This window comes from Schistocerca piceifrons, chromosome 6 (assembly GCF_021461385.2).
Source record: "Schistocerca piceifrons isolate TAMUIC-IGC-003096 chromosome 6, iqSchPice1.1, whole genome shotgun sequence".
NCBI lineage: Eukaryota > Metazoa > Arthropoda > Insecta > Orthoptera > Acrididae > Schistocerca > Schistocerca piceifrons.
In genome coordinates, this window is record NC_060143.1 from 129,877,852 (window position 1) to 129,904,390 (window position 26,539).

General features: G+C 40.1%; 1 protein-coding gene across 2 annotated transcripts in view; it reads left to right on the forward strand.

The window, feature by feature from the left end:
* The window catches only part of LOC124802483 (sister chromatid cohesion protein PDS5 homolog B-B), a 176,942-nt gene that overhangs the window by 114,183 nt on the left and 36,220 nt on the right, over positions 1 to 26,539 (forward strand). For both annotated transcript variants that reach the window (XM_047263293.1, XM_047263292.1), the window contains exons 17-19: positions 8,613 to 8,736; positions 17,103 to 17,322; positions 25,335 to 25,606. In XM_047263293.1, the coding sequence (XP_047119249.1) occupies positions 8,613 to 8,736; positions 17,103 to 17,322; positions 25,335 to 25,606 (616 nt within the window). The remainder of the gene's footprint in view (positions 1 to 8,612; positions 8,737 to 17,102; positions 17,323 to 25,334; positions 25,607 to 26,539) is intronic.

Genomic DNA, 26,539 nt, shown 5'->3' on the forward strand with positions numbered 1-26,539 from the left:
TGCTTGTGTCTGTGTATGTGTGGATGGATATGTGTGTGTGTGCGAGTGTATACCTGTCCTTTTTTCCCCCTAAGGTAAGTCTTTCCGCTCCCGGGATTGGAATGACTCCTTACCCTCTCCCTTAAAACCCATATCCTTTTGTCTTTCCTTCTCCTTCCCTCTTTCCTGACGAGGCAACCATTGGTTGCGAAAGCTAGAATTTTGTGTGTATGTTTGTGTTTGTTTGTGTGTCTATCGACCTGCCAGCGCTTTTGTTTGGTAAGTTTCATCATCTTTCTTTTTTTATATATATATATATATATATATATATATATATATATATAAAAAACAAAGATGAGGTGACTTACCGAACAAAAGCGCTGGCAGGTCGATAGACACACAAACATACACACAAAATTCAAGCTTTCGCAACAAACTGTTGCCTCATCAGGAAAGAGGGAAGGAGAGGGGAAGACAAAAGGAAGTGGGTTTTAAGGGAGAGGGTAAGGAGTCATTCCAATCCCGGGAGCGGAAAGACTTACCTTAGGGGGAAAAAAGGACACGTATACACTCGCACACACGCACATATCCATCCACACATACAGACACAAGCTTGTGTGTCTGTATGTGTGGATGGATATGTGCGTGTGTGCGAGTGTATACCTGTCCTTTTTTCCCCCTAAGGTAAGTCTTTCCGCTCCCGGGATTGGAATGACTCCTTACCCTCTCCCTTAAAACCCACTTCCTTTTGTCTTCCCCTCTCCTTCCCTCTTTCCTGACGAGGCAACAGTTTGTTGCGAAAGCTTGAATTTTGTGTGTATGTTTGTGTTTGTTTGTGTGTCTATCGACCTGCCAGCGCTTTTGTTCAGTAAGTCACCTCATCTTTGTTTTTATATATAATTTTTCCCACGTATATATATATTTCCCACAAGGAGAATGAAATTTTTTGGGATCATACTAGGAACATTTAGATATACATTGAGCCTACTCAATGTAGCCTCCACCAGTTGTGATGCATCTGGCACAACGTTCATTCCATGATGTAAATGCACTTTGGTAAAATTCTGGGGATTGACTTTTACACTATCGCTTGACACAGGAAATAAGGTCTTTCTCACTATCAAATGTTTTACCATGCAGGTGGGCCTTGAGACGACCAAAGAAGTAAAAATCAGACAGAGCCAAGTCCGGAATGTAGGGAGGAGAGGAACAATTGTCCAACCCAATTTCCTGATTTTCTCCTGCGTCATAAGGGCTGTATGGGGATTGGCATTGTCATGGTGTAGTCTGATGAGCTGCTGAAGCTGTGGTCTGTGTGTCTTGATGGCACGGTGCAGCTTGTCCAATGGCAAACAGTAACAGTCCCGGTTAATTGTGGAGCCAGGTTCCAAAAGGTCAATGAAAATGACACCACACTGATCCCAGAAGAAGGAGGTCATCATCTTTTTGCCTGCTGTTCATGAAAGTCTTGGTTTATTCTTCTGAGGGGAACCCGGATGACGCCACCCCATGGATTGGATTTTGCTCTCAGGTTCGGACAGAAACAACCATGTTTCATCCTGAGTAATGACACTGTCAAAACAGTGTTTCTACTATTGAAGAGGAACTCCGTCACCGACCATTGTCGTAACCTGACATCTACTTCATAGTCCATTATGGCTCACTTGTAAATAAAAGAAAATACTTTTATATACCAACTATATGTTCCAAGTGTTTTCACAAAAAATTTCGTTCTCCTCCTTCAAAAAATAAAAAAATTAGAAACGACTGTGCAAAACCTTTTTAATGCCGTTTGTAGGTGCAAAATTTAATAGAGAGAGTTGACCTTGAAATCAATTATAATGCAACTAAAATAATGTATCATCAACACAACAAAAAAGAAAATAGCACTGATTATCAACAGACTTATAGAACTAGTTGGTGGGCTTTTATATTAGGCACATTTAAGACTGTGACTGGTTGGACAGCAAAAGAAATGAACAGGAGAGTAAAAATGACCTAGAGTGCTGTTAGCAAACCAAATTCTGTTCAAAAGGAAAATTATGGTGTGTCTAAATCAAAAAGTTTAATATCAGTACCTGTTACCAATTGTGACTTATGGTAGTAAGACATAGACCTAACTTATAAAAACCATTAAAAAACTGAGAATTGCTCAATGAACAGTGAAGAAAGTGCATTTTTTTCTAGTTACTAGGAGAGACAGGGAAACAAACACATGTGACTTTTTAGGCTTTCTCAGTGCATTGTTGCAAATGCACTTCTTGTGTTTGCCTTTGCCACCTGATAATATTGTGCAAATCCCACAGTATTTCATCAATGCAATTATTTGATATCTTCAGGTGGTGGTAGTTGCTGTTGTCACAGCTTCGAGACGCAACTAATGCCAAATTTGCAGCGACATCTAAATTTATCAAGGGAGGAGTAGGAAATATGTATGCACAAGGAGACACTCAGAGTTGGATGAAAGCAGTGCTCATAGTGACTCCTACCAGGTGCCAATGAGAGGCATTCCATGTGCACAGTGGGCAATGACTGTGTTACCAGATACCCTGTGGTTAAAAGATGAATTATAAACCTCTGCAAAGAGCTGTGTCCTGTCATGAATCAGAGGTTCTTGTTTCTCCTGTTTTATTTTAATGGCAGCCAGTCTGTTTTCCAGGCAGTGCTTAACTGAAAACCTGCATCCCTGTTGATTGTCTGCTGTACAGATATGTACGGTCTCCTTAAGAACACAATGTCAGAACGGTGACACTGAGGATTGAACTTCTGTCTTCTTGTAGAACGTGCAATGCCCCGTGTTCAGGCAGTGCTCCACTACCACTGATTTATCAGGTTGACCCATTGGTGTATGATGATCATCATGTTCTTGCATGGTTCGACAAGTCTGCCCAATATAAGGTTTCTCTTCTTGGCATGGGATGTTATGTATACCACCTTTTCTGAGGCCAAGTTTGTCTTTGACTGAACACAACAAATTCCACAATTTTGCTGGAAGATGGAAAACATGCTTGATTCTGTGTCTCTTGAGATTCTTTCTGTTCTTGAAGACAAAATACAGCAAGAATGCTGTTGTAATGAGTGCCTTTGTATATATATTTACATCTCTACATCAAACTTGCTTTGATCAAAATACATTGCATATCTATCTTGCAGAATAACCATTCTGCTTGAAGACCATTCTTAGGTGTTGTAGCTAACCAGGCAAACATTCTGTGGGACAGCGGGTTGGGTAACAGTCTGTGGGACAGTGGGTTGGATAACAAAATTAGGAAATTATCTTATATTCTGTCGCCGTCTGTTACGAGAGCCTGAAAACTATTTTTGCGGTCAGACAGAAAGTGATGGAGAACATACTGTCCATAACTTCCAGCCTGCAAGTCCACATTCTTTTTCTTCTCACAGAAAGAAATATTTCTATTTACTCAGCAGTATCAGGAACTACGATTATAAATAAAAGTTTTGAGTTCCAACCGATTCAATTATATTCAGAAAAAGTTCAGACGCAAAACATAATAATGTGCCTGACAATAACAATAATGTTCCTCTCATAAACAGCACTAGTAGCAGAGGCGAACCCTACTGTAAGTTTCAATTAAATGATCTTTCGCCCTGACTTCTAATAATCAAAGTTAATTGCTTGCCACAAAAGTGAAAAATCATCTCACCACTTGCCAAGCGGTTTTGTTAATATTACAGGCGGCACACAAACAGTTACTTCCATGAAATCTAAGCATTTCAGGATGGAGTACAGTCCTCATGAGTTTACTTTCTGTTTGTACTGAAAACATGAGTTTAGTTGCAGCCTGGCTGTGATGTCATCTGAGGCGGTGCGTAAGCCGGGGTTTGACTGATGCGGACTGATTGATAGTTGGGCGCAAAGTGCTTATCTCTACTGCCTCTCTGGCCATATTTGTATATGAGCACAGTGGATGGCCTAAGGGAACATCTGTTGTCATCTGTTATACGCCCAGGCAGCAGCATCTAAATGAATACTTTCTCAGGCACATTTTATGTAATAACTCTGTCATGAATCAATTTACAACCTTCATAATTTTTATATGAATGGAGTAAATTTGGCTTTAATTGCAGAGAAAGTTTCAGCTCGACTGCATTTAAACTTTGCCGACTAGAATTTTTAGAACAGAACTAACAGTACAACATGACCTCTGAACTGCAACTTAAGAGATCTTGTATTGATTGTTATTTACATCAAAGTATTGAAACTTTTTGTAGCTTCATTATTTAATGGGTTTCATCAGGTGCTGTAATCAGAACTTTCTATCATTAATATAAATGATACTTAATCTATTACAGAGGAGGATGCTTTTGTTCCAAATTTAGTTTCCAGTAAATTACTCGAAAACTATTAGAGGTACCTAAATGGGGTCACATAGTTAAAGTTTTTATGTCAAACTGATGCTTCATACCAATTTTCATCTTTCTAAGTCTAATATTTAGTGCCTTCAATTTTTCGTAATAACACCGGTTTTGACCAAATTATTGCTCCAATCAAGTTAAGACTTGAAACAGTTGATTTTAGATACATTTGCACATTCTGAACAATTTTGGGGTTTCTAGCTGTATCATTTAGTGCCACTTGTTTTTTTCATTTAAAACGATTATTCAGGGAAACACATTCAACTCATTACTCGGTGATTTAACAATTTAAACATTAATATACTGAAGCATATATTGACAAAGTTTGGAAAAGCTACTTTACATTCTTAGATTATTGTGCAATACTTTGTAAGCTACGCACAGGTGCTTTATGATGGCATTGTGCTAGTAGATGCGAACTGGGGTAAGTCCCAGCACACTCGCTTGCCTTTATATCTTTCAAATGATTTACCGTATTTACTCGAATCTAAGCCACACTTTTTTTCCGGTTTTTGTAATCCAAAAAACCGCCCGCGGCTTAGAATTGAGTGCAAAGCAAATGGAAGTTCTGAAAAATGTTGGTAGGTGCCGCCACAACTAACTTCTGCCGTCGAATATATGTAGTGCTACACAGGCATGCTTTGTAAGCACAAAGATAAATACTGGCGCCAAAACCTCTGCGTCAGTTAATAAATTTTAACAAACAAAAAGGTGGAAGACGAGCTTTTTTTTCTCCGCCCCGAGTTTCGACCACTTCATTTTCATACATTATCCAACGAAGTAAATACAAATTCCGTATTGTTCATTTCAAATGTAGCAGAATTTCAATGTACTACAAAAATCCGACTGGCAAGACTGTTTGGGATGTTTGTCAATACGGCCAACTCTACGTTCTGCATTTTTTCCTACCTGTGAGAAGAGATGGTTGCTAATAGGAACCTGATGAAATGTGAATCACATGCAGTATTCTCTTCACCATAAGAATAATATGAATATAAACATTTTGCCATGTATTCTCTCGTGTTTGCTGCTATCTCATTTAAATCCTGTCTGCCTAATAAACTACGAAACTAGAGTGAGACAACAGCAAACGCGGAAGAATATACGTATCGTGTCATGCTTATATTCGTATTATTCTTATGCCTAATAGTGATACAGTCAGAAATGAAGCACGGCAACTGACTAGATTTTTAAATCTAAGATGACTAATTTCTGTGTAGAATTTGATGTACTAAAGAAGCGGCCACAAAGATTTTCAAATGCAGAAAAATTTTCGCCTAACTCTTGTTCAGAACATGTTCTATCATACGCAGTCTACTATTTTTGGTTTTTGTTGATCATTATCAAAGAAAGCAGCAGTGTAAGTAACAACAAATAGCAGTCTCTTGCCATTGTTTTGCTAATAAGACGATTCCTCACTTCTTCTTCTTCTTCTTCTTCTTTTTTTTAAAGCGCAGTAGCGCGCACAAAAGCAAGCCATGCCGCGAGCGGCGACAGGTCGTAAACACGCACTATCAGAATGCGACAAACAATGTATGTCACAGTACAGTAATGCATTTTCAGCTTAGAGTGTCAACACTTATCAGATCAAAGCAATATAAGCAATCGATTCAAACCAGACGAAGCGCGTGAAAAAGGAAGGGTACCGGTATAAATACGGATGGAGCGCCTGACACATAGCAATGGCTACCTGGTAAAGCTTAACTGCTAAGCTTACGACTCGAACCAAACTGCTGTGGCTGTATCGTCATTCAATCGACCTAAATTGTGTTTCATATTACAATGGACCACCTTTGTTTCAATTTGGAGGTGCGGCCTGAAACTTGTCTCTCCCCTTGAATTTCGAGTCTCAAATTTCAGGTGCGGCTTAGATTCGGGAATTTTTTTTTTTTTCCTTTATTTCGAGTCTCATTTTTCAGGTGCGGCTTAGATTCGAGTAAATACGGTAGTGCTTGTTTTGCCACATGTCGGTATCTGAGACGAGATGAGCTCTACATACCAGAGAGTTTGAAATGCTACTATGTTGTGCAGAGTGATGACAGCTTGTGGCCTGCAAATATAACTCTGTTTGCTTCAGTTCGTTGTAGACCCTATGTCCCAGTGTACCATCGATTTTTCTTCTAACCGTGACACTCAGGAATGATGAGATGACATCTTTTTCCATTTCCATGGTGAACTGAATACTCGGATGGAGTGAGTTCAAATGTGAAAAAACATAGGTAATGTCTGTACTCCATGAAGCCACACCACAAATGTATCATCTACATGCTGCCAGAAGCAGCTAACTGCAGTGCCTTTTCCTCATTGTCTTCCATAAAATACTTGGCCACCATAGGAGACAAAGAACTTCCCATGGCAACACCATCCAGTTGTTTGAAATACTAGTTATTGAATAAGAAATAAATTGAGTGTAAGAACATGTTTAAACAATGCCACAATGTCTTTCTCAGACTTACTGCTGATAAACACTAATGAGTCCTGTAGAGGTATTTTCATGAATAAAGATGTAATCAAAGCTAACCACAAGATGTGACGGTTGTAGTTAAAGCGTCTTCAGTCATCCTGTGGAGTCTCTGAATTTCAGATGTGATGATCACATATGCTTACAAGGGGTCCCTACAATGAAGTAAGACATTTAGCCAGGGAATAGGTAGGGGCTCCAGCGTTGCCTGGGCGAAGAGAAGACCCATTCTTATGGATCTTCGGTAGGTCATACAGTCTTCAGTTAGGTGCAGCCTGTTGTTGCAGATGCTTGATGATGATAGTCAGAATAGAACTCTTGAGAAGGTCTAAAGTTTTTCTCTGAATTTTGCACATGCAGAATTGTCAAGCAGTGCCTGTATCTTGCCATTGTACAGAGTTGGTGACAGAAGGACGGTGGTTTTCCACTTGTCGGCAAATAAAATAATGAGGTCTTCGTCTGCTCTGAAGTTAAGCAGAGCCTTCCTTTCTGCTGATGTGATATTAAACTTTTTAGATGGGGCTCGCATTAAAATTTAGTTTGGCAGGTGTCCCTCCTAATCTGTTTTATTACTGGGAAAACCGCTATGTCGTCTAAGATCTTATGTGTGAGATTAAACATACTGGGCAAACTTGTCGAACCATGCAACAACATTATGTTGAAGACCATCGTGGACCAATAAATCAGTGGTAGTGGAGCATTGCCTGGACACATGTTTTACAATAAGACAGAAGTTTAATCCTCAGTGTCATTATTCTGCGTTTGTGTCCTTAAGGAGGCCGTACATATCTGTACAGCAGACAATCAACAGGGATGTAGGTTTTCAGTTAAGCACTGCCTGGAATACAGACTGACTGCCATTAAAATAAAACAGGAGAAACAAGAACCTCTGATTCATGACGGGACACAGCTCTTCACAGAGATTTATGTCATCTTTTAACCACAGGGCATCTGGTAACACAGTCATTGCCCACTGTGAACATGTGGAATGCCTCTCATCTACTCGTAGTAGGAGTCACTATGAGCAATGCTTTCATCCAACTCTGAGCATCTCCCTGTGCGTACGTATTTCCTGCTCCTCACTTGATAATTTTAGTGGCCGCTGCAAATTTGGCATCAGTTGCCTCTTGCAGCTGTGACAACAGCAACTACCACCACCTGAAGATATCAAATAATTCCATTGATGAAATATTGTGGGATTTGCACAATATTATCAGGCAGTAAAGGCAAACACAAGAAGTGTATTTGCAACAATCCACTGGGAAATCCTAAAAAGTCACACATGCAAGGGCAACTTTGCTGCTTATCATTGATGACTGTAATGCATGGTAAAGTGTAGAGTATTCATGAAGATGGGGATATCGAGTTGTTGTTGTTGTTGTTGTTGTTGTTGGTGGTGGTGGTGGTGGTATGCAGGGTGCTTCAGAACTACTGTACATGCACTTTTACTCAAGAACATTGTATTCTATTCTGCATCATCAAAGTGGTCTCCAAATTAAGTACCGAAAGAAAGTCAAAAAGAAAAAAATATTGCAAATTTTGACATGCAAGCAACAAATGATTTTTGGTCCAAGTATCGTGCAATACTTATTTGAGTGTTACTGAGAGGGGTAAAAAGAACACACAACGCATTGAACCATGTAGCTTACTGAATAGTGCCAGTTCCATCACATGTAGTTTAAGGTATTGTTTGTGTAGTTCTTCATAATGTAACACTGCATCTTTGGTTTGTCATTATTATTTGTCTTTATTGCTTTTGTGTTACAATTGTATTACTGTTGTTGATCTTTCACAGTAAAGCAGAAATGGCTTGGCTGCGATTAGGAGCGGGCTGTGCTATGCTGAAAATATGTGAACAGAAGGGTGTTGGAGATCAGTACAGTGCAGAACAGTTTTACAACCTGTCACGCCTCATGACGGTAAGAAATTGCTCTACCATAACCATTACAAAAGTGAGCTGTTCATGCATGCATTTTGTAAAGCATACCTACCAGCTCTCCCGGTGTAGGTGGGAGAGTCTCAGTTTTCCACTTTTTCTCCTGCCTCCCGGTTGTTCCATTATTTCTCCTGATTCTTCCATTATTTCTCCCAATTTTAGCTAATTATTGTTCTGTTTTGAAAACTTACAATTTGCTTTGCAGCCGTTTATAAAAAATCTTTCACTCATTAGTCTTTTTAATCAATATACAAGGTGTGTGAGAAAAGTAATGCGACTGACAACACTGTGAGTGTTCATGCTTTCCAGATGTTGAGTCCAAGTTTCAGCTCTGTACAGCCATTAAGTTATTTGTGAGAGCACTATCAGTAAAGCTTTGTGTGTGTGTGTGTGTGTGTGTGTGTGAAATGGAACAATGGAATTTAGAGCAGTTTTGCGCAATTGAGTTTAACACCGAACTTGGAGAATCTGCGCGTGTGATCTTTGAAAAATTTAAACAAGTTTTTCACTGGCAGAAACATTTTGGAAGGCCAAGAATGTATTGAAGATGAACCTTACTCAAGGATGCCTTTGACTTCAAAAACACATGGAAATATAAAATGTGTGTCTTAACAATAAGGATTATGGGTGATCCATTAAACTTAAAACACTTTTACTGTACATCAAACATTGACTGAAGGTTTGCAAGTGCAAAAGGTTGGTGCCAGAATGGTGCTGAAAAACCTCATAACTGAGCAGAAGGACAATCGAAGAAACGTATGTGTTGATCTTGAGAAGACAGCCAATGACCACTAGTGATTCAATAATGTGATTACGGGTGAAGAATCCTGGCATTTTGAGTATGATCCTGAGTCAGAGCGGCAAAGTGAGGAGAGCGCACTGAAATATCTCCTCGACCGAGAAAAGCTTGAATGAGCAAATCAAAGATGAAAACAATGCTGTGTTGATGTGCATTTTTGACACTAGGGGTACCGTGCATAAAACATTTTTTCCTCCAGGACAAACTGTCACCCAAGTGTTTACAAATATGTCCTTGGAAGGCTCAAGAATAGCTTGAATCAATTGAGACTGGACATTGCGCACAAGTGGATGCTGCATCATGGCGGCACCCCATGTTACATGGCCACTACTGCCATAGAATTTTTTACCTCAAAAGCCATTCCTGTTGTTCCACAGCCCCCTTTCACCTGATCTGAGTCCTTGTGATTGTTACTTTCCTCAAAGTTGAAGAATGTCTTAGCCTGTCTTTTTGGGACTCTGGAGCACATTCAAAATAATTTTACCAACATGTTAGAGCCTACTAGTTGAAACCTTTCAGTGCTACCACCAAGACAGGGAACAACGCCTTCAGTGGTATATAGCTGCCGAAGGGAACTGCTTTGAAGGGGACGTTATTGCTGTTTGAAGAAAATAACATTGGGAAAAAATGGAAATGTCGTGTGGCTAGGGCCTCCCGTCGGGTAGACCGTTCGCCTGGTGCAGGTCTTTCGATTTGATGCCACTTCGGCGACCTGCGCGTCGATGGGGATGAAATGATGAAGATTAGGACAACACAACACCCAGTCCCTGAGCGGAGAAAATCCCCGACCCAGCCGGGAATCAAACCCAGGCCCTTAGGATTGACAGTCTGTCACGCTGACCACTCAGCTACCGGGGCGGACAACATTGGGGAATAAAAAGTCAGTATTGTTACTTTTCACACACACCTCATACATATCGAAGTTATAGATCTCAGGAAGTCACGCGAGACATCTGTATCAGTTGGTATTCTCCCTTCTCCGTGCACATTTTGCAGAATGTACAAGCATATTGTTCAGTGTTGTGCACTGTTTGGACTTGATTCTGTGTGTTGTCACTATGTTTAAGTGAAGTCGCTCATCATAGACTTTTTGATATTCAATATAAATCTTAAGCTGCTGAATTCTGTCTTCCCCTTAGTCGTTATTAGAAGTATTGTGACTGTTGGTCTAGTGGTCAAGTGCACCGAAAGGTTGTGGGTTTGTCTGTCATTAACCTAGCCTTTATCTCACAGTGACGTGAAGATTCACTTGTAACTTCATGTAGTTCAAATTCTTTTGTTGACATGTAGGTCCCCTTTCCCCACTGGGATCACTGTGGTAAGTTAGGGACGTGATTTGCTGGAAGTCTTGCCCAGTTGAAAGACTTGCGCCAGGTCATTGAGCCACACGGAATTGTTCTATTTATTATTATTATTATTATTATTATTATACATCAATTGTACACAAATACGGGATCTTACAAATGACGTTGATGAGTGGCAGGACGGACACAGAACTAAAGTTCCAATCATTTTGATCAGTCTTAGTCCTTAGAAACACGGCTTAAATTTTTGCCAGTGAAACAAAAATACCAACTAACTTCATTTATGAGGCACAGGAAATTGGGAACAAGTAATGTGATCAGCTAACCACATTTGACTCATGATTTTTTGTGCTCACTTCCCATCATTAACCATGATTCATTCAAATACCTCAGATTACAATAAGGAACCACTTACATTTAAACCATCACATACAAAATGGTGATCTGCAGAATGTGTTTTATTGGTGAAGGACTTTGAAGATTCAACAAATTTACTGAAGAGATTGTGTACCCTACATTCCTTCACCCTCTTCTCAAACGTTTCCATGCAGTAGGGGATCCATATTGGATAGGATTGATGAAATATCTTGGAAAGCTCAGAGAAGGGCAGCTCCTTAAAAACCTTGGGGCTGTGTGTGCATGTTTATGGTGAGATCTTTTCACATAATTTATATCACCAACTTTCGGAGAATTTATTGTCTTGATGAAATCTGAGCTCGCACAGAAAGATTTAGCTGTTCTTTCTTCGCATGTTCTCATAGAGAGTGGAGCAGTAGTAGATAAGTACTCTGGAAGTGGTTCTGTGCATTCTTTGCCAAACACTGAAGCATAAGTTGCAGAGTAGTTGTGTAGGTGTATCTTTACACCCCTCTGACTTTGAATGAGTGCACGATTTAAGATTATCACCAACCGAAAGCACTTCCATATTTTCAAGCTGAGCAATAAAACCACTGCAGCTGTAATATCCTTTTATTTTTAGGCATACTGGTTTCTCATCTCTTACAGTTGCATCTTCAGGCGCAACTCTGTATATAAGTGGAAAAACAATTACTTAAAAAAGGATATAGTCCCAGGATAGGATGAAACTGTAATGGGGATGTGTATGAAAGATGTACTCACAGGAGTCAAGTCATGATGTACATAATATATTATGGGAAGAACCAGTGTTCAGTGTCAGTCCCATGGAATAGATTATCTGCTAAAAATGCGTTTGTCCTAAAAGTGATAAAATATTGTGGAGAATGCTCCCATTAAACTTTTGGAGAAGGATTAAAAACAATGAAGAGGAATTTTATTTAATGTCACAAAGTATTAGAAGAAAATGTAAGAGGCACTCACTGAACATTAATGTGTAGAAGTGAACACCCACTGTCACATGCTACCTAGGCAACAATCCACTTGCTAAAGACTTTTGACCACCATAATAGCAGTATGTCAAAGAAAATGGACTGCTGTGTATAGGATCCCGTTAAAACCTAGGGTCAAACATGATGCTATAAAAAGCTGGCGTAATCCATGACCTGAAGCTTTAGTTGGCAACCCACATAACATGCAGATTGCATGAAAACAGACAGAAAGGAAGAATACTAAAGTGTAGTGCAGGAACAACAATAAGAAAACAGGTCATACCCACAAACAAGTTGACATGCTGCAAATACAGAAGGGACATTAAAGATTGATTATAAGCAAGAAACTTACCAAAAATAGAGGTAGGTTCTGTTGTGGGGAGTACGCACCAGAATGCCCAAGCTCAAGTAAGAAACATGAGTAATTGACCAGCAAGTGGCGTGGGCTTGCACCATGAAAAGTGTGCGTGGACATTGAAGTGGGAACAATATGAAATGGGTGTGTCAAACTCTTGCAGAGTAGACAAGAGGGCTGAGTAGGTCCCCTTAAAATTAGTATTCAATACAACTTTTAATATATGCCTAATTGAATGTAGGGTGCCATAGGTCAGTAAGTGTATTTTCCTTTTGACATCTTCAGAATGTGATGCAATTACTTAAACAATCTACACTTGTCTACCAATTTGTTTCGTAAAGTATTGATACCATGCAGAAATGAAGTAATCACCTGTGTGTGTGTGTGTGTGTGTGTGTGTGTGTGTGTGTGAGACCTATCAAAATTGCACTTTGCATTACATTTTGCGGGATTATGCCAAGAAAGAAAAGTTATTTATCTTGTGAAGGGAAGTTGCTACTCACCATATAGCGGAGATATTGAGTTGAGATAGGCACAACAAAAAGATTCACACAATTATGGCTTTCGGCCATTAAGGCCTTTGTCAGCAGTACACACACACACACACACACACACACACACACACACACACACACACACACACAAACAAACAAACGCATCTTGCACACACGTCTGCAGTCTCAGAGAGCTGAAACTACACTGCAAGCAGGAGCACCAGTGCGTCATGGGAGAGACGACTGGGTGGGGGTAAAGAGAAGGCTGGGGGCTGGGAGGGAGAGGGATAGTATGGTGGGAAGTGGCACACAGTGAAGTGTTGTAGTTTAGACAGAGGGCACGAGAGATGGGGGGGAGGGGGTAAGTAGCAGAAAGGAGAGAAATAAAAATTAAAAGACTGGGTGTGGCAGTGAAATGACGGCTGTGTAGTGCTGGAATGGGAACAGGGAGGGGGCTGGATGGGTGAGGACAGTGACTAACGAAGGTTGAGGCCAGGAGGGTTACGGGAATGTAGGATGTATTGCAGGGAAAGTTCCCACCTGCGCTATTCAGAAAAGCTGGTGGAAGGATCCATATATCACAGGCTGTGAAGCAGTTATTGAGATGAGGGGTATCATGTTTGGCTGCGTGTTCAGCAACAGGGTGGTCCACTTGTTATTTGGCTACAGTTTGTTGTTGGCCATTCATGCGGATAGACAGCTTGATGTTTGTCATGCCTACGTAGAATGCAGCACAGTGATTGCAGCTTAGCTTGTAAATCACATGACTGGTTTCACAGGTAGCCCTGCCTTTGATGGGATAGTTGATGTTAGTGATGCGACTGGAGTAGGTGGTGGTAGGAGGATGTATGGGGCAGGTCTTGAATCTATGTCTATTACAGGGGTATGAGCCATGAGGTAAGGGTTTGGGAGCAGGGGTTGTGTAAGGATGGACGAGTATATTGTGTAGGTTCTTTTTGTTGTACCTATCGCGACTCAGCATCTCCACTATATGGTGAATAGCAACTTTCCTTCTCCAGTATTGTGACATTCCATCCTGGATTTTCCATTGTTTGAGTTATTTATCTTGGGTAGGTGAATTGCTTCCTTACATTTTTTAGAGTGGTCATGGTAGTCTAGCAGGTAGAGCACTAGGCACAGGCACCGAAGGTCACAGGTTCAATCCTGGAGAGAGGTGGGTATTTTTCCTGGTTCCAGTCCCTCAGGACAAACCAAGGTCCACTCAGTCTGCTATCAAATGAACATTTTGTTTTGGCAAAAACCAACAGCATGAACAAACTTCAAAACAACGCATGACACTGTGCTGCATGTTGTTATTTACAACTGGTTTCAGTCTAAACCATTTTCATGGCAGCTATATGACACACAAAAATAGACCTAATGTTACAATGAAAATAAAACATGAAATCCACAGATGACGACCAAATACTTGCGAAAAATGTTACAGTTGTGTTGTATGTTATACATGTCTTGAGATAAGGTTAACCAGAAATGCATGGACTGCCACTACCTCAAAAGACATTACACAGATCAATGCCAACAAACACATAATGAACATTGTGACTGAGTGGAAAAGTGGCAGCAAGTTCTGTATAAACTGAAAGCAAAACAAGTCAAAGAGGTCAAGAGACAAAGAACAAAAACATGGAAAATCTAAGGATGTTGTCATTAAATAACTATGTGATTATTGAATCACACTCTCCAACTATGTACAGTTGTAATTGAAATTCATATTTCACAATGATAAGGATGAAATAAAATATAAAATTACAGATATACAAGATTTGATGAACATGAAAATGCAAAATAGTTTTCAGCCTTTCAGTAAACGTAACCATTTGTGGAATATCAATTAGTGTGATTACATAAATGTAATTGGAACACAAAAATAGTATGAAAATTGCGTACCTTTTGCATAACTTGGAAAAATATAAAATAAATATAGAGTATGTAGATGAAGTGCATCTAAACCTGCATGAACACAACAAAAAAAGCCAAGTCTCTACATGTGTTTTGTATTTCTCCAAGTGATGCAAAAAGTGTGCAATTTTCATAATATTTTTGTTATCTACTTAAATTTATGTACTCACATTACAGAGCATGTAGATAAAGTGCATCTAAAATTGTATGAATGCAACCAAAAGCCAATAATCTATATTCATTTTTAATTTTTCCAAGTATGCAATTTTCATACTATTTTTGTGATCCACTTAAATTTACTTAATCGTGTTAATTCATATTCCACGAGTGATTAATTTACTCAAAGGCTGAAGACTATTTTGTGTTTTCATTTTTGTTAAATCTTGTATACCTGTAATTTTATATTTCACTTCATTCTTATCATTGTGAAATATTAATTACAATTAGAACTGTACATAGTGAGACAGTGTGATTCAGTAATAAAACAATGATTTAATGACAACATCCTTAGGTTTGGCATGTTATTTCTCTCTGATTCTTGTGGTCTTTGACTTGTTTTGGTTTCAGATTATAAATAACTTGCTGTCACTTTTCCAGTCAGTCCTCATCTTGATTTTGTGTTTGGTCACATTTGTCAAAATTGATTTATCTGATGTCTTCTGTTCTTAGAGGCATTCCACGTATTTCTCGTTAACTTCATCTCAAGACATGTATGACATATGATACACCTGTAATATTTTTCGTAAGTATTTGGTTCTCATCTGTGGATTTCATGTTTTATTTCCATTGTCACATGTGGTCTATTTTTGTTTTTTTAGAAAACTGCTGTGAAGATTGCTTAAAACCAAAACTGGTTGCAAATAAGTATTGTTACAGGCAGCACAGTGTCATGTATTTTTTTGAAATGCTATCAAATGTGTACTATACATCTTTCCTGCTGGTGAAAGTTTGTCAGGGCAATGGACTTGCCACCCCATGCCCCCCCCCCCCCCATGCTATGATGAAGAAAGGTAGTACTGTACCTACAGTCAGGCCAGTAGCCCAGTCATGGGCTGTGCAGCACAGACACTTTGATTCACATTTTCTGGTGTTCCCTGTCACCCACAGAACTTGCTTCAGTTATAGAGGCCAGAATACAATAATCCTATGCTTTTCCGTGTAACTATAAGTCTTTAATGTTTTGAGAAAAAATGAGGAAAAACTACAGAACAGTAGCTTCCTTTTTGTTTCCAAATCATAAACTAAATGAACAGTGTTTTTCTTTGTCAGAACTATTGAGGATGATGACACGTGGAAGCTTCTGTTCTTTCCAGACAAGGCTTTCTAAACTTGCTAAAGAGCCTCAAAGAATGTATTTGGTAATGAGATGCTAGTTATTGTAACCTTTTAGTTACTCCATAAGATGATAAACATTATTTATTGGCTTATGATGTGCATTCTTCCTTTTGTACGTGTTTACCATCACTATAACTGGAATATATGTTCCTAGGAGACACAATTAGAGGCAGGTTTTGCAACAGGCTTGTTTAAATTTGTGAGAGTTAGTGGAAATGAATTCAGTAGGGCTGTCGCAGGGGCTAATGAAATTGAAAGAATCCATTGGTACATCTTTTGTTTCCTTTGACGTAGGGTTTGGAGCAAATTCGTCATTTGCCTAGCAACTGTGTACATTATCCAGTATTCTTCCACATGTCTCTTCCTCTAAATAATGGAAATTCCTGTTTTTATTGCATGTTTGTCAAACCTATGCAAGTTGTTCCTGCTTCAGATAATGGTAAATAGAAGTGTCTGTTGTGCTTAAAATATTTCTGATATTCGTTTCGTACTTCCATTCTGAGTTTGCTTACAGAGCAGTGCTACGGGGAGGGGGGTGATTTTATGAAACCTTGAGTATATTTATGTAACTGTAAGTTATCAAAAGTAGAATCTTCAAGTTTGTTAATTTGGAGGATGTTACAGATTTAGTTTTTATATATGACCAACTTTTAAGCTACTGTGACAGGCACCTTTCATCACGGTGACTCACCCAGATGAGCTCATCTTGTAACAGTAACTAAAACAGCCACATAAATTGTTTTATTAATATTCAGTTCTAAGAGAAAGTGATTAATTTTGATTTTATTTTCTGCAGGATGAGGTACCACAGGTGCGTGAAATCTTTGCAACAAAACTACACAAAGGACTTGGACGAGGAATTCCTCAGAAATGTCTCCCACTGGATTTCATGGGTTTCTATGCTCTTGGTGGTATTGAACCCGATAAGAGAATAAAGATGCTTATTAAGCAGAATATGGTTGTAGATATTAATAAAAGAAGAGAATATGTCAAAAGTATCTCCATGGGTGCAATAGGTTAGTACATTAGCATTCGAGTAACTGTATTTATTTATGTATATGACTTTCTTTGTTCCAGAATATTTGCTGTTTCTAGGCTCATCATACAATAGATCTTTTCACTCAACTCTCAAAAGCCATGTGGCAAACAGTGTATTTGCAACTTTCACATTGTTGAAGATCGGAATATTTTATTTCCAGCTGCCGGTGATATTTAAATACTTACAAAGTGTCATCTCAGAGATAGTTAATGCCTGCTTGAGCAATTCAAAGTGTGCTTTGACAGTTTCTACATAAAATAATAAGTCAGTTTTACTGTCTGGTCAAGTAAATTGTGATGTGATATTGCCTTTTGCAGTGTTACATCTTTTATGGACCTCTTTTACTGACATCCTGCAGGATCAAGAGTGAGGATCCCCTGACCACATCAGGGGGAAATAAATGTTTATGTTTCAGAATAATTGAAACTAAAATTCATGTTTAGATGTGATAACTGAAATTTTTGGCTATTATGTTATGCTGACAGCAAAATTAATCAGGTGTCATTAGAACAATACTCCTGTTTGTAGATGTGTCATTCATTATGGGCAAGAACATGTTTCAAGTGTGAATCCTTTCAGAGACTTCTGTTTTGGAACACCACAATACTTTAGAACTGACGTAAAAGATTTTAGTGCTCTTCCTGCACCTTTATAGTAAGGAATAGATAGTTAGTCTGCAAACAGATCAAATATTTTTTCTTGGTTCTTGATGCAGTGTGGTATTTTCACCCCTTAAACCTTTCCAATTCACCCATACAGTTTCATGAAGAGGTGTTTGAGTGGTCAACATAATCCCTGTTCACACCTTTAGGGATCCTCCCTGATTTTGGTCTGTTTTCACAATGTTTGGGTCCCAAAATTGTGTTCCGCGTTCCCTCCAGATGTGAATCCGTCGAGAATTACTCTCCAGACCAAATCACAACTCATCTGTAAAAAAACATTGGGTTGTGTACACCGTTTGCTTCAATACAAAATGTCCAGTGGTTGCTGCAAGGTCAGATGCCAGTACCATCATGTCCTTAGAGCCAAATAACAGTTCTCTCTTTCAGATGTCACATGTGGTTGTCCCTGCCCTTGTCTTCAGGGTACAGTTTCAGTCTCTATGAACTGTCGCCACGTCCATGAAACAACAGAAGAATTTACATTACGCCATCCGGCCACACAAGTTTGTAACTATCCTACTTCCATTCTTCCTCTAGTCCTCCATCACAGTGAGTCTGGGAGGCCTCTTGTCTGTGCCATACTGCACTGTCTGTGACTATGTACACAGGGATTTTGGATGTGGGACTACCAGGCAAACACCATCCCATTTGATAGGTGCCCTTATGTCATTGTCGGTGTGGTTGTCCGTTATCTGGAATGCCTTTTTCTGTGCAGAACATGGTCATAGGACTTCTGTTGATAGTTTATATTATAACCTCGTGAATTAGTCACAGGATGGGGAAATAGCAGATTGTTGCTTTAATTTTGTACACCAGTGTAAATGACAGTGTGGGTACTGTTGGAAACTACATGAGGAATTTATGGATAGTTCCATAGTACAAGGGTAGGAACTTAAATAGTGGCAACTATTTATTCACTACCGACACAAAAGAGTTACATGTTTTGCACCTGTTACTGTCCATCAAAGTAGTTAGCAGCTTTGTGTAGAGCCCATTGCCAGCGATGTGGAAGGCATAGTATACCATTAGCAGAGCCTGTTCTATTGATGGTGCAAATGGAGCGGTCTGAAGTTATGGTGTTTCTCGTGTACGACTGTGACGGTGTTATCCTAACGCATTACGTTCCTCCACGGCAGACCGTCAATGCACAGTATTGCTGTTCGTCTTTCGAGCATCACCTGTGACCAATTTTGCGAAAGAAGCGGCGACACTTTCTGCGCAACCCATCCGTCATTTGCATGACAATGTGCAGGTGCGTACAACACAAGCTGTGGCTGCTCTGTTCGGTCAGTGGAACTGGGAAGTACTGTACCATCCACCATACTCCCCGGACTTAAGTCCTTGTGACTTTGATTTAGTTCCGAAAATGGAGGAACCACTTCGTGGCATTCACTTCAGAACTGTTCCAGAGATTCGACAGGTAGTAGACTGCTCCATTCGCACCATCAACAGAACAGGCTCTGCTAACGGTATACTACGCCTTCCACATTGCTGGCAATGGGTTCTACACACCACTGGTGACTACTTTGAAGGACAGTAACAGGTGCAAACAAGTAACTCTTTTGTATCAGTTGTGAATAAATAGTTGCCACTATTTAAGTTCCATCCCTCGTATGTAAAAAACACACATTGCCAGAAAGTAGTAGCAAAATGAACAAAAGCCTACACAATTCAGTGCTAGGGGTAAAACCTTATCATTTGAACGTCGTTGTAAGCAAATATAATGAATTGTGTATAAATTGGAGGAAAGACCTTATGTTATTTGACTACACTATTAATAATCAACTGGAAACAGCTACAACTGTTAAACATCTAAGAGTATGTATACTTTTTTGGTATGATTTACATTGTAACAACCACTTGAAACGATTTAGGAAGTATGGGTCCTAGAAACAGATTCGTTGGCTAGAAGTGGAGCGGGTCATTCTCAGCGGGATCCACTGAATGGTCAACTAACCTCTTAATCACAGTTTGACAATGATAATTCATTCAGATGGACAACTGGTTGGTGGTCAAGTCCACATAAATCACTGTGCAGAAGTTACAGCAGAGCTGATATATGGTATGAGGCTTTCACAGATGACCCTACCTCTGATACAATTGGATATGTCTGTGACAAGACTGGAATAGGATGTGTTTCCTCTTTACGCCACACCCAGTCCCAAGCCCTTGCCACAAGATCATGCCACTGCGGAAGATCCAGATGCAAGTCCTGTCCTATGCACCTATCAAGGATTCCTCTTCATCTGTTCTATCTCCCCCTCCAATCCAGACTGCCACACTGTGTGCTGTGCACAGCCCCTGTGCCTGCAGCCAGAAAGAGCTCATTGGTGACAAATTCCTGTCCGGTGTACCTTTTGCCTCTCCCTCCAAACTGTCAGCCACACTTCCCCAATCCTCCCTCCCATTCCCCATCTCCTTTCTCTTCTCACCCACTCCACCCGACACATCCCACCACCTCAGTTTAGCTTCAATGCTCGCACAGTGTAGTCAGCGAGGTCAATGTATCTGTAGGAGGGAGAGAGAGAGAGAGAGAGAGAGAGAGAGAGAGAGAGAGAGAGGCAAGTAGTGTTCTCAGTCTTGTTTACGTACCTGTGGACGACTAAGTATGTATGTTTACTCTTTCAATTATTTATATTCATCCATAGGCTTTAAATATTGTTTGTCAACCTGTGGCCCTTGCGAAGCAGAATTAATAGATACAGAGAAGATTCAAAGTGGACCAGCACATTTTGTCATGTGTTCATTTAGTAAGTGTTTGTGTGATGGAAATGATTATTCAACTCGAATAATAGATATCACAAGTGAAGTATTGTATATCACACAGAGGCTTACTGTTAAATTTACAAAAGTAGAAGTTCTTTGCAGACTGGTAATATGTTGCTTTCTCCTACTTATATCTCAGTAATGACCAAAACAACAAAATTCCAGCAATTTAGAATCATAAGTAGGCATTCTTTCTGCACATTGTTCAACAGTAGAATAGGAAGGAGGAAGATTATGGTGGTATACAAAGTCTCTGCCATACACTGTAAGGTGGTTTTCAAAGCATAGATATAGGTGTGAAAGACTAAGTTTTGGATCTTTATATGTGAATTTTGGGGCAATGTGACACCCATTTCACTCTTCAAGCATACCTTGTGGACTAACTCAAAGTGTCTACTAATCACTGGTTCCCCTCCGTAACACTTAAATTCCTTACTCTTTGCACTGAAGATGTGTTAGAATCTCTGTGCACTGAAGCTGTGTAATTAGAATCTCTGGGAGTGACTGGAAGTGTGAGATGATCTATATTTATGAGATGTGACTGGTTACCACACTGTTTGTGAAAGGCAGCAATCCAGCTTACAGTCCTTGTCTTACCAGCAATCATTCTTCCCATGAACCATACCCAACTAGAACTGGAAAATGAGGAAGTGATGGTGGTACACAAACTGTCCTCCACTACACACCGTAAGGGGTGTGCAGTACCACCAAGGTTTAGAATCTATTAATCAACTTCTTTACTGAAACTACCTGGCAGATTAAAACTGTGTGCCCGACCGAGACTCGAACTCGGGACCTTTGCCTTTCGCGGGCAAGTGCTCTACCATCTGAGCTACCGAAGCACAACTCACGCCTGGTACTCACAGCTTTACTTCTGCCAGTATCTCGTCTCCTACCTTCCAAACTTTACAGAAGCTCTCCTGCGAACCTGCAGGACTAGCACTCCTGAAAGAAAGTTTGGAAGGTAGGAGACGAGATACTGGCAGAAGTAAAGCTGTGAGTACCGGGCGTGAGTTGTGCTTCGGTAGCTCAGATGGTAGAGCACTTGCCCGCGAAAGGCAAAGGTCCCGAGTTCGAGTCTCAGTCGGGCACACAGTTTTAATCTGCCAGGAAGTTTCATATAAGCGCACACTCCGCTGCAGAGTGAAAATCTCATTCTGGAAACATCCCCCAGGCTGTGGCTAAGCCGTGGCTAAGCCATGTCTCCGCAGTATCCTTTCTTTCAGGAGTGCTAGTTCTGCAGGTTCGCAGGAGAGCTTCTGTAAAGTGTGGAAGGTAGGAGACGAGATACTGGCAGAAGTAAAGCTGTGAGTACCGGGCGTGAGTCGTACTTTGGTAGCTCAGATGGTAGAGCACTTGCCCGCGAAAGGCAAAGGTCCCGAGTTCGAGTCTCGGTCGGGCGCACAGTTTTAATCTGCCAGGAAGTTTCATATCAGCGCACACTCCGCTGCGGAGTGAAAATCTCATTCTGGAAACTTCTTTACTGAAAATATGGCCTCCCCCTCATGCATCCATACATAGTGACTCTATGTGATGCACGCAGCAACTGTAATATGCTTAATAGTTCCTAAAGAAACACCAAGTCATATGAACTTGGCCCCATAGTCCTTAGCATTGTGATTGGCCCTGATGTAAAAGCGTCACTATATTTTCTGTAAGTGCGATGGTGGCCAGTCAACACAGCGGAAAACATTATCAAGTGAAGAATTACTGTGGTCTGACGTCAGAAGGCCAAGGTAGTGTCCTTTGTGCTTTCACAACATGAGTAGCCACGTCCTAGCAGCAAACATCAACAGTCTCATTGTCAGCGTGCTAGGTGGGCAAATGATGTTGGTTCAGGCTGTAGCATCAGTGCCAACCCCAGAATGGCAGACAGAATAAACATGCACTCCAAGAGCATGGCATGAAGACAGTTGGCAGGACAACCAACAAAACAAATGTGCTATTCAGAGTGGCCAAAGACAAATTGGGTTTACGGAATATTGTGCACTTGTGACAAAGTGTGTATCAGAAGTACTGAGCAGTTCGTTAACACCAAGGTCACGGAACACAAATGTAAGTAAAACTTCACTGAAACTCAAGTTCTATCTGTGAAAAGTAGTTGCCATATTTGTTTATTCTGAGAAGACAGAGAGACCTATAAGCATTATACCAACTTTTAACAACAAAAAGGAAGGTCTCAGGGTAAGTGAATGTTGGATTCCTATATCTTGCACAAAATGATAAAGGTGGTTAATAAGTGGGAGAACGGAGTGGTGATGGCCACAGAGAAGTGCTTGGATAGTGATACCGAAGAGTTTAATATCAATTCATTATAAGTAATGGAGGATAATGAGAGTACCAGCTACTTAAGTTGTTGAGACCTCATCAAATTATCAAAGAAACTCGTCCGCTGAAGAACCCAAAACAGATTTCTACAGACAATATGCCTTTCAGTGTCTCATTTACTACTTGCAGGTTGTCCTTGCCTACAAAATTCCAGACAAAATGCACAGATCAGTTGACAGATTACGTGTGTGCTTTCAAAGATACTGTGCCTGTGCAGCAGCTTGCAGGCATATGAGTTGGCTTCTGTGCAGCCTAAACTAAGATAATTTCCCCACTTAGTACACTGACGTTGACGTTAGCTGCTATGATGTGGCTACTCATGTTGTGCATGTGCCCAGGAACTTTCCTCTTCCCATCTCCCTTGGCCATTTGACAGTAGACATCTCATGGCATGACCATAGTAGTTATTCACTTGATAACATACCTTTTTCATGTGGTGACTGGCCACTGTGGAATTTACAGAAAGTGTGGTGTTACATCAGGGCCATATATACCGCTATGGGCCTGCAGAGCAAATTGATAGGATTGGGAGTTTCTTTATGAATTATTAAGTATATTACAGCTGTTGGGTAGATCCCTTAAAGTCCCTGTACAAGGAGGCACAAGGGGCACTCATATTTTCAGTAAAGAAGTTGATTAATAGATTCTAAACCTATGTGGTATTCTGTAACACAGTAAATACCTTTGTCATGGCATCACACAACATGTTTGTGAGTTACTATAGCTCAGGAGAAACACTTGCATAAGAACATATCATAGTAATTTTGGAACAGACAAGTAATTACACAGTGGTAGACCAGAACTGTAACCTGGATTGCCTTTCATAAACACTGTACTAGTCAATCACGCCTCACGAAACATCTCTCAACACTTCAACATATCACGCTCAGAGATTCTAACCGCACAGCTTCAGTGCAAAAACTATGTAAAGTTTGAGTATTACGGAGGGTAATCAACAATATGTAGACACTTTGAGCTAGTACATGAGGCGTGCCCAAAGAGTGCAATGGTGCCTCCCAAAAGGATTCAAAACAGAGCTTACCACATGCACATCTATAATCTGTAAATCATCTTACATTGCATGGCAGAAATATGTTAAATTTTGCTTAGTATTGTGTTTTATCCTCAGAATGCATGTTGTGGGTAAAGCAAACCAAAAGACTGTGATTTGTTGGCAGAACACTTTAAAGTGCAACAGGTTTAATAAAGAGACTGCTTATATCACACTTGTCAGCCTTCTTTTTGAATATTGTTGTGCAATGAGGGATCTGTGTCACAGGGGACTAACATGTGACACAGACATGATATGTGAATTGGATGGCAATCATTAAAACAAAGGCATTTTTCATTGCAGCAGTATGTTGTGAAATTTCTGTCACTAACTTCCTCTTCCAATTTCAAAAATATTCAGTTGGCACCCACCTACTTAGGGAGAATTGATGATCATGATAAAATAAGAGAACTCAGAGCTCGCACACAAAGATTTAAGTGCTCGTTTTCCCGCATGCTATTCGAGGGTGGAACAGTAAAGAAATAACTTTAAGGCAGTTCAATGAAACCCTTGCCAGGCACTTAATTGTGATTGTAGAGCAATCGTGTAGATGTAGAAACAGTTGTATCTCATCTCCGACATACCATAGCTCACATATTCTTCTCGTTCATGTTACATGTTACACATATGTTGTATGCACTCCTCCTATGGATTGGTGGCTCATACAAAAGGTTAAGTAAATACGGGTGGGGGGCAGGGCTCAGTTTTTGTGCCATTCCTCATGAGTAATGCTTCGAGTCAATAGAAATACTTTTGAAGTTAGAACCTTTACTGCCAGTCCATTGTTATCTTGTAATCATTTCACTGTTTCCCACTAGTTTCAAAGTTCAAGATATTTAAAAAACTAGAGATTTGATTATATTATAAACACTGTCTGGGAATTTTTGCCCAATTTTTCCTCTTTCAGCAGCTGGTATATAAATATTAGTTATAAAATAAATAAATTTTAATGTAATTATAATTATTAATATTGTGGTACATAATATTAAAAATATAAATAATAATATTAATGTTACAACAGACTTAGGACATGGATGAATTGGGAAGATAGTTGATTTAAATAATATAATTTTATCAGTTTAATAGTAAATGTCTAGTTTTCTAATTATTGTAGTGCATGTGTTGGTTACTTCAAGAAACATGTATTTCTGTTTTTTTTTTTTTTTTTTAAATGTTCATTAGCTGGCCTGCTAGATAAAGGACTCACCCAATTGACACACATTCTTCCTGACTACATGATGGTATTTGCTGTACCTGTGCTGACTCATCATCCTTTCTATACTTCTCATGAAGACTTGGATCAGCTCATGAAAATCAAACAGTGCCTCTGGTTTGTTATGGAACCACTCATAACAAAAAATGATCTCTATTGCTTTGGGTTCTACAAGAGTCTCATTGAAAGGATGAAGAATCACAAAGATGCATTTAAAGGAGATGAGGACGCTGTGAATCACGTGAGTACCGCTTACATACTTTTTTTTAAAAAAAAAGGTCTGAAGCTGTTAGTATATACATGTATCAAATTGATGTGCCCAAAATGAAGTTCTGCTAGTGTGTACTAATTGCTAATATGACAATGGGTGTCCAGAGGGTAATGGGAGGAACAACAGCTTACAACTAAAATTGTAAATAAAACTGCAGATGAACTATTGTTTTGCTTCCATTAGTCTGATAAGTAGATAATGATGTCCAGTCACAGAATTCTTGACTAGAATACTCATAAAATCTTAATCTTATAGCCCCCTGCGGATCCAGGGGTAAGAATAGGCCCGAGGTATTCCTGCCTGTCGTAAGAGGTGACTAAAAGTAGTCTCACGCGTTTGGGCCTTTATGTGGTGGTCCCCTATAGGGTTTGACCATTTTTCAAAATTTTCCCGAAGAGCGAGCCAGTTAGGGAAGGGCACCTTACATGGTACATGTGTCCATTGTGCATTGATATTTTTAGTCCACTTTCTCGTTGACGCATTGCATTCCCGCCAGTTGTCTATCTCTTTGGCGAGGACAACTTCCTGGGTGCTGTTTCCACCACACACTATGCAGTGTCACTTTGTGCCGACGGTGACCATGAACTTCTTTGTACCTCATATCCAGCATGGTAGCCAGTCCGTTGTGGTGGGGCCACCATGTACCCTATTGATTGTAGCTTCCTGACAACAAAGGGATCACTCTGCTGCTTGCGCTGCTTACTCCCCATGTATGCCAAGGAGTAGATACCCGTCACCCTGGGGCATCGAGAATCTCAGAAATGGCCATCCTGCCAGGTGGCCTTTGCTGTGGCTGGGTGGTGCTCATGGGGAGGGCCCCTGGTCGGAGTGGCTGGCATCAGGGCGGATGACACGTCATGAAGCGTAGTACATCATCTCTTGCTGGTGGTCCGCCGCCAGCAG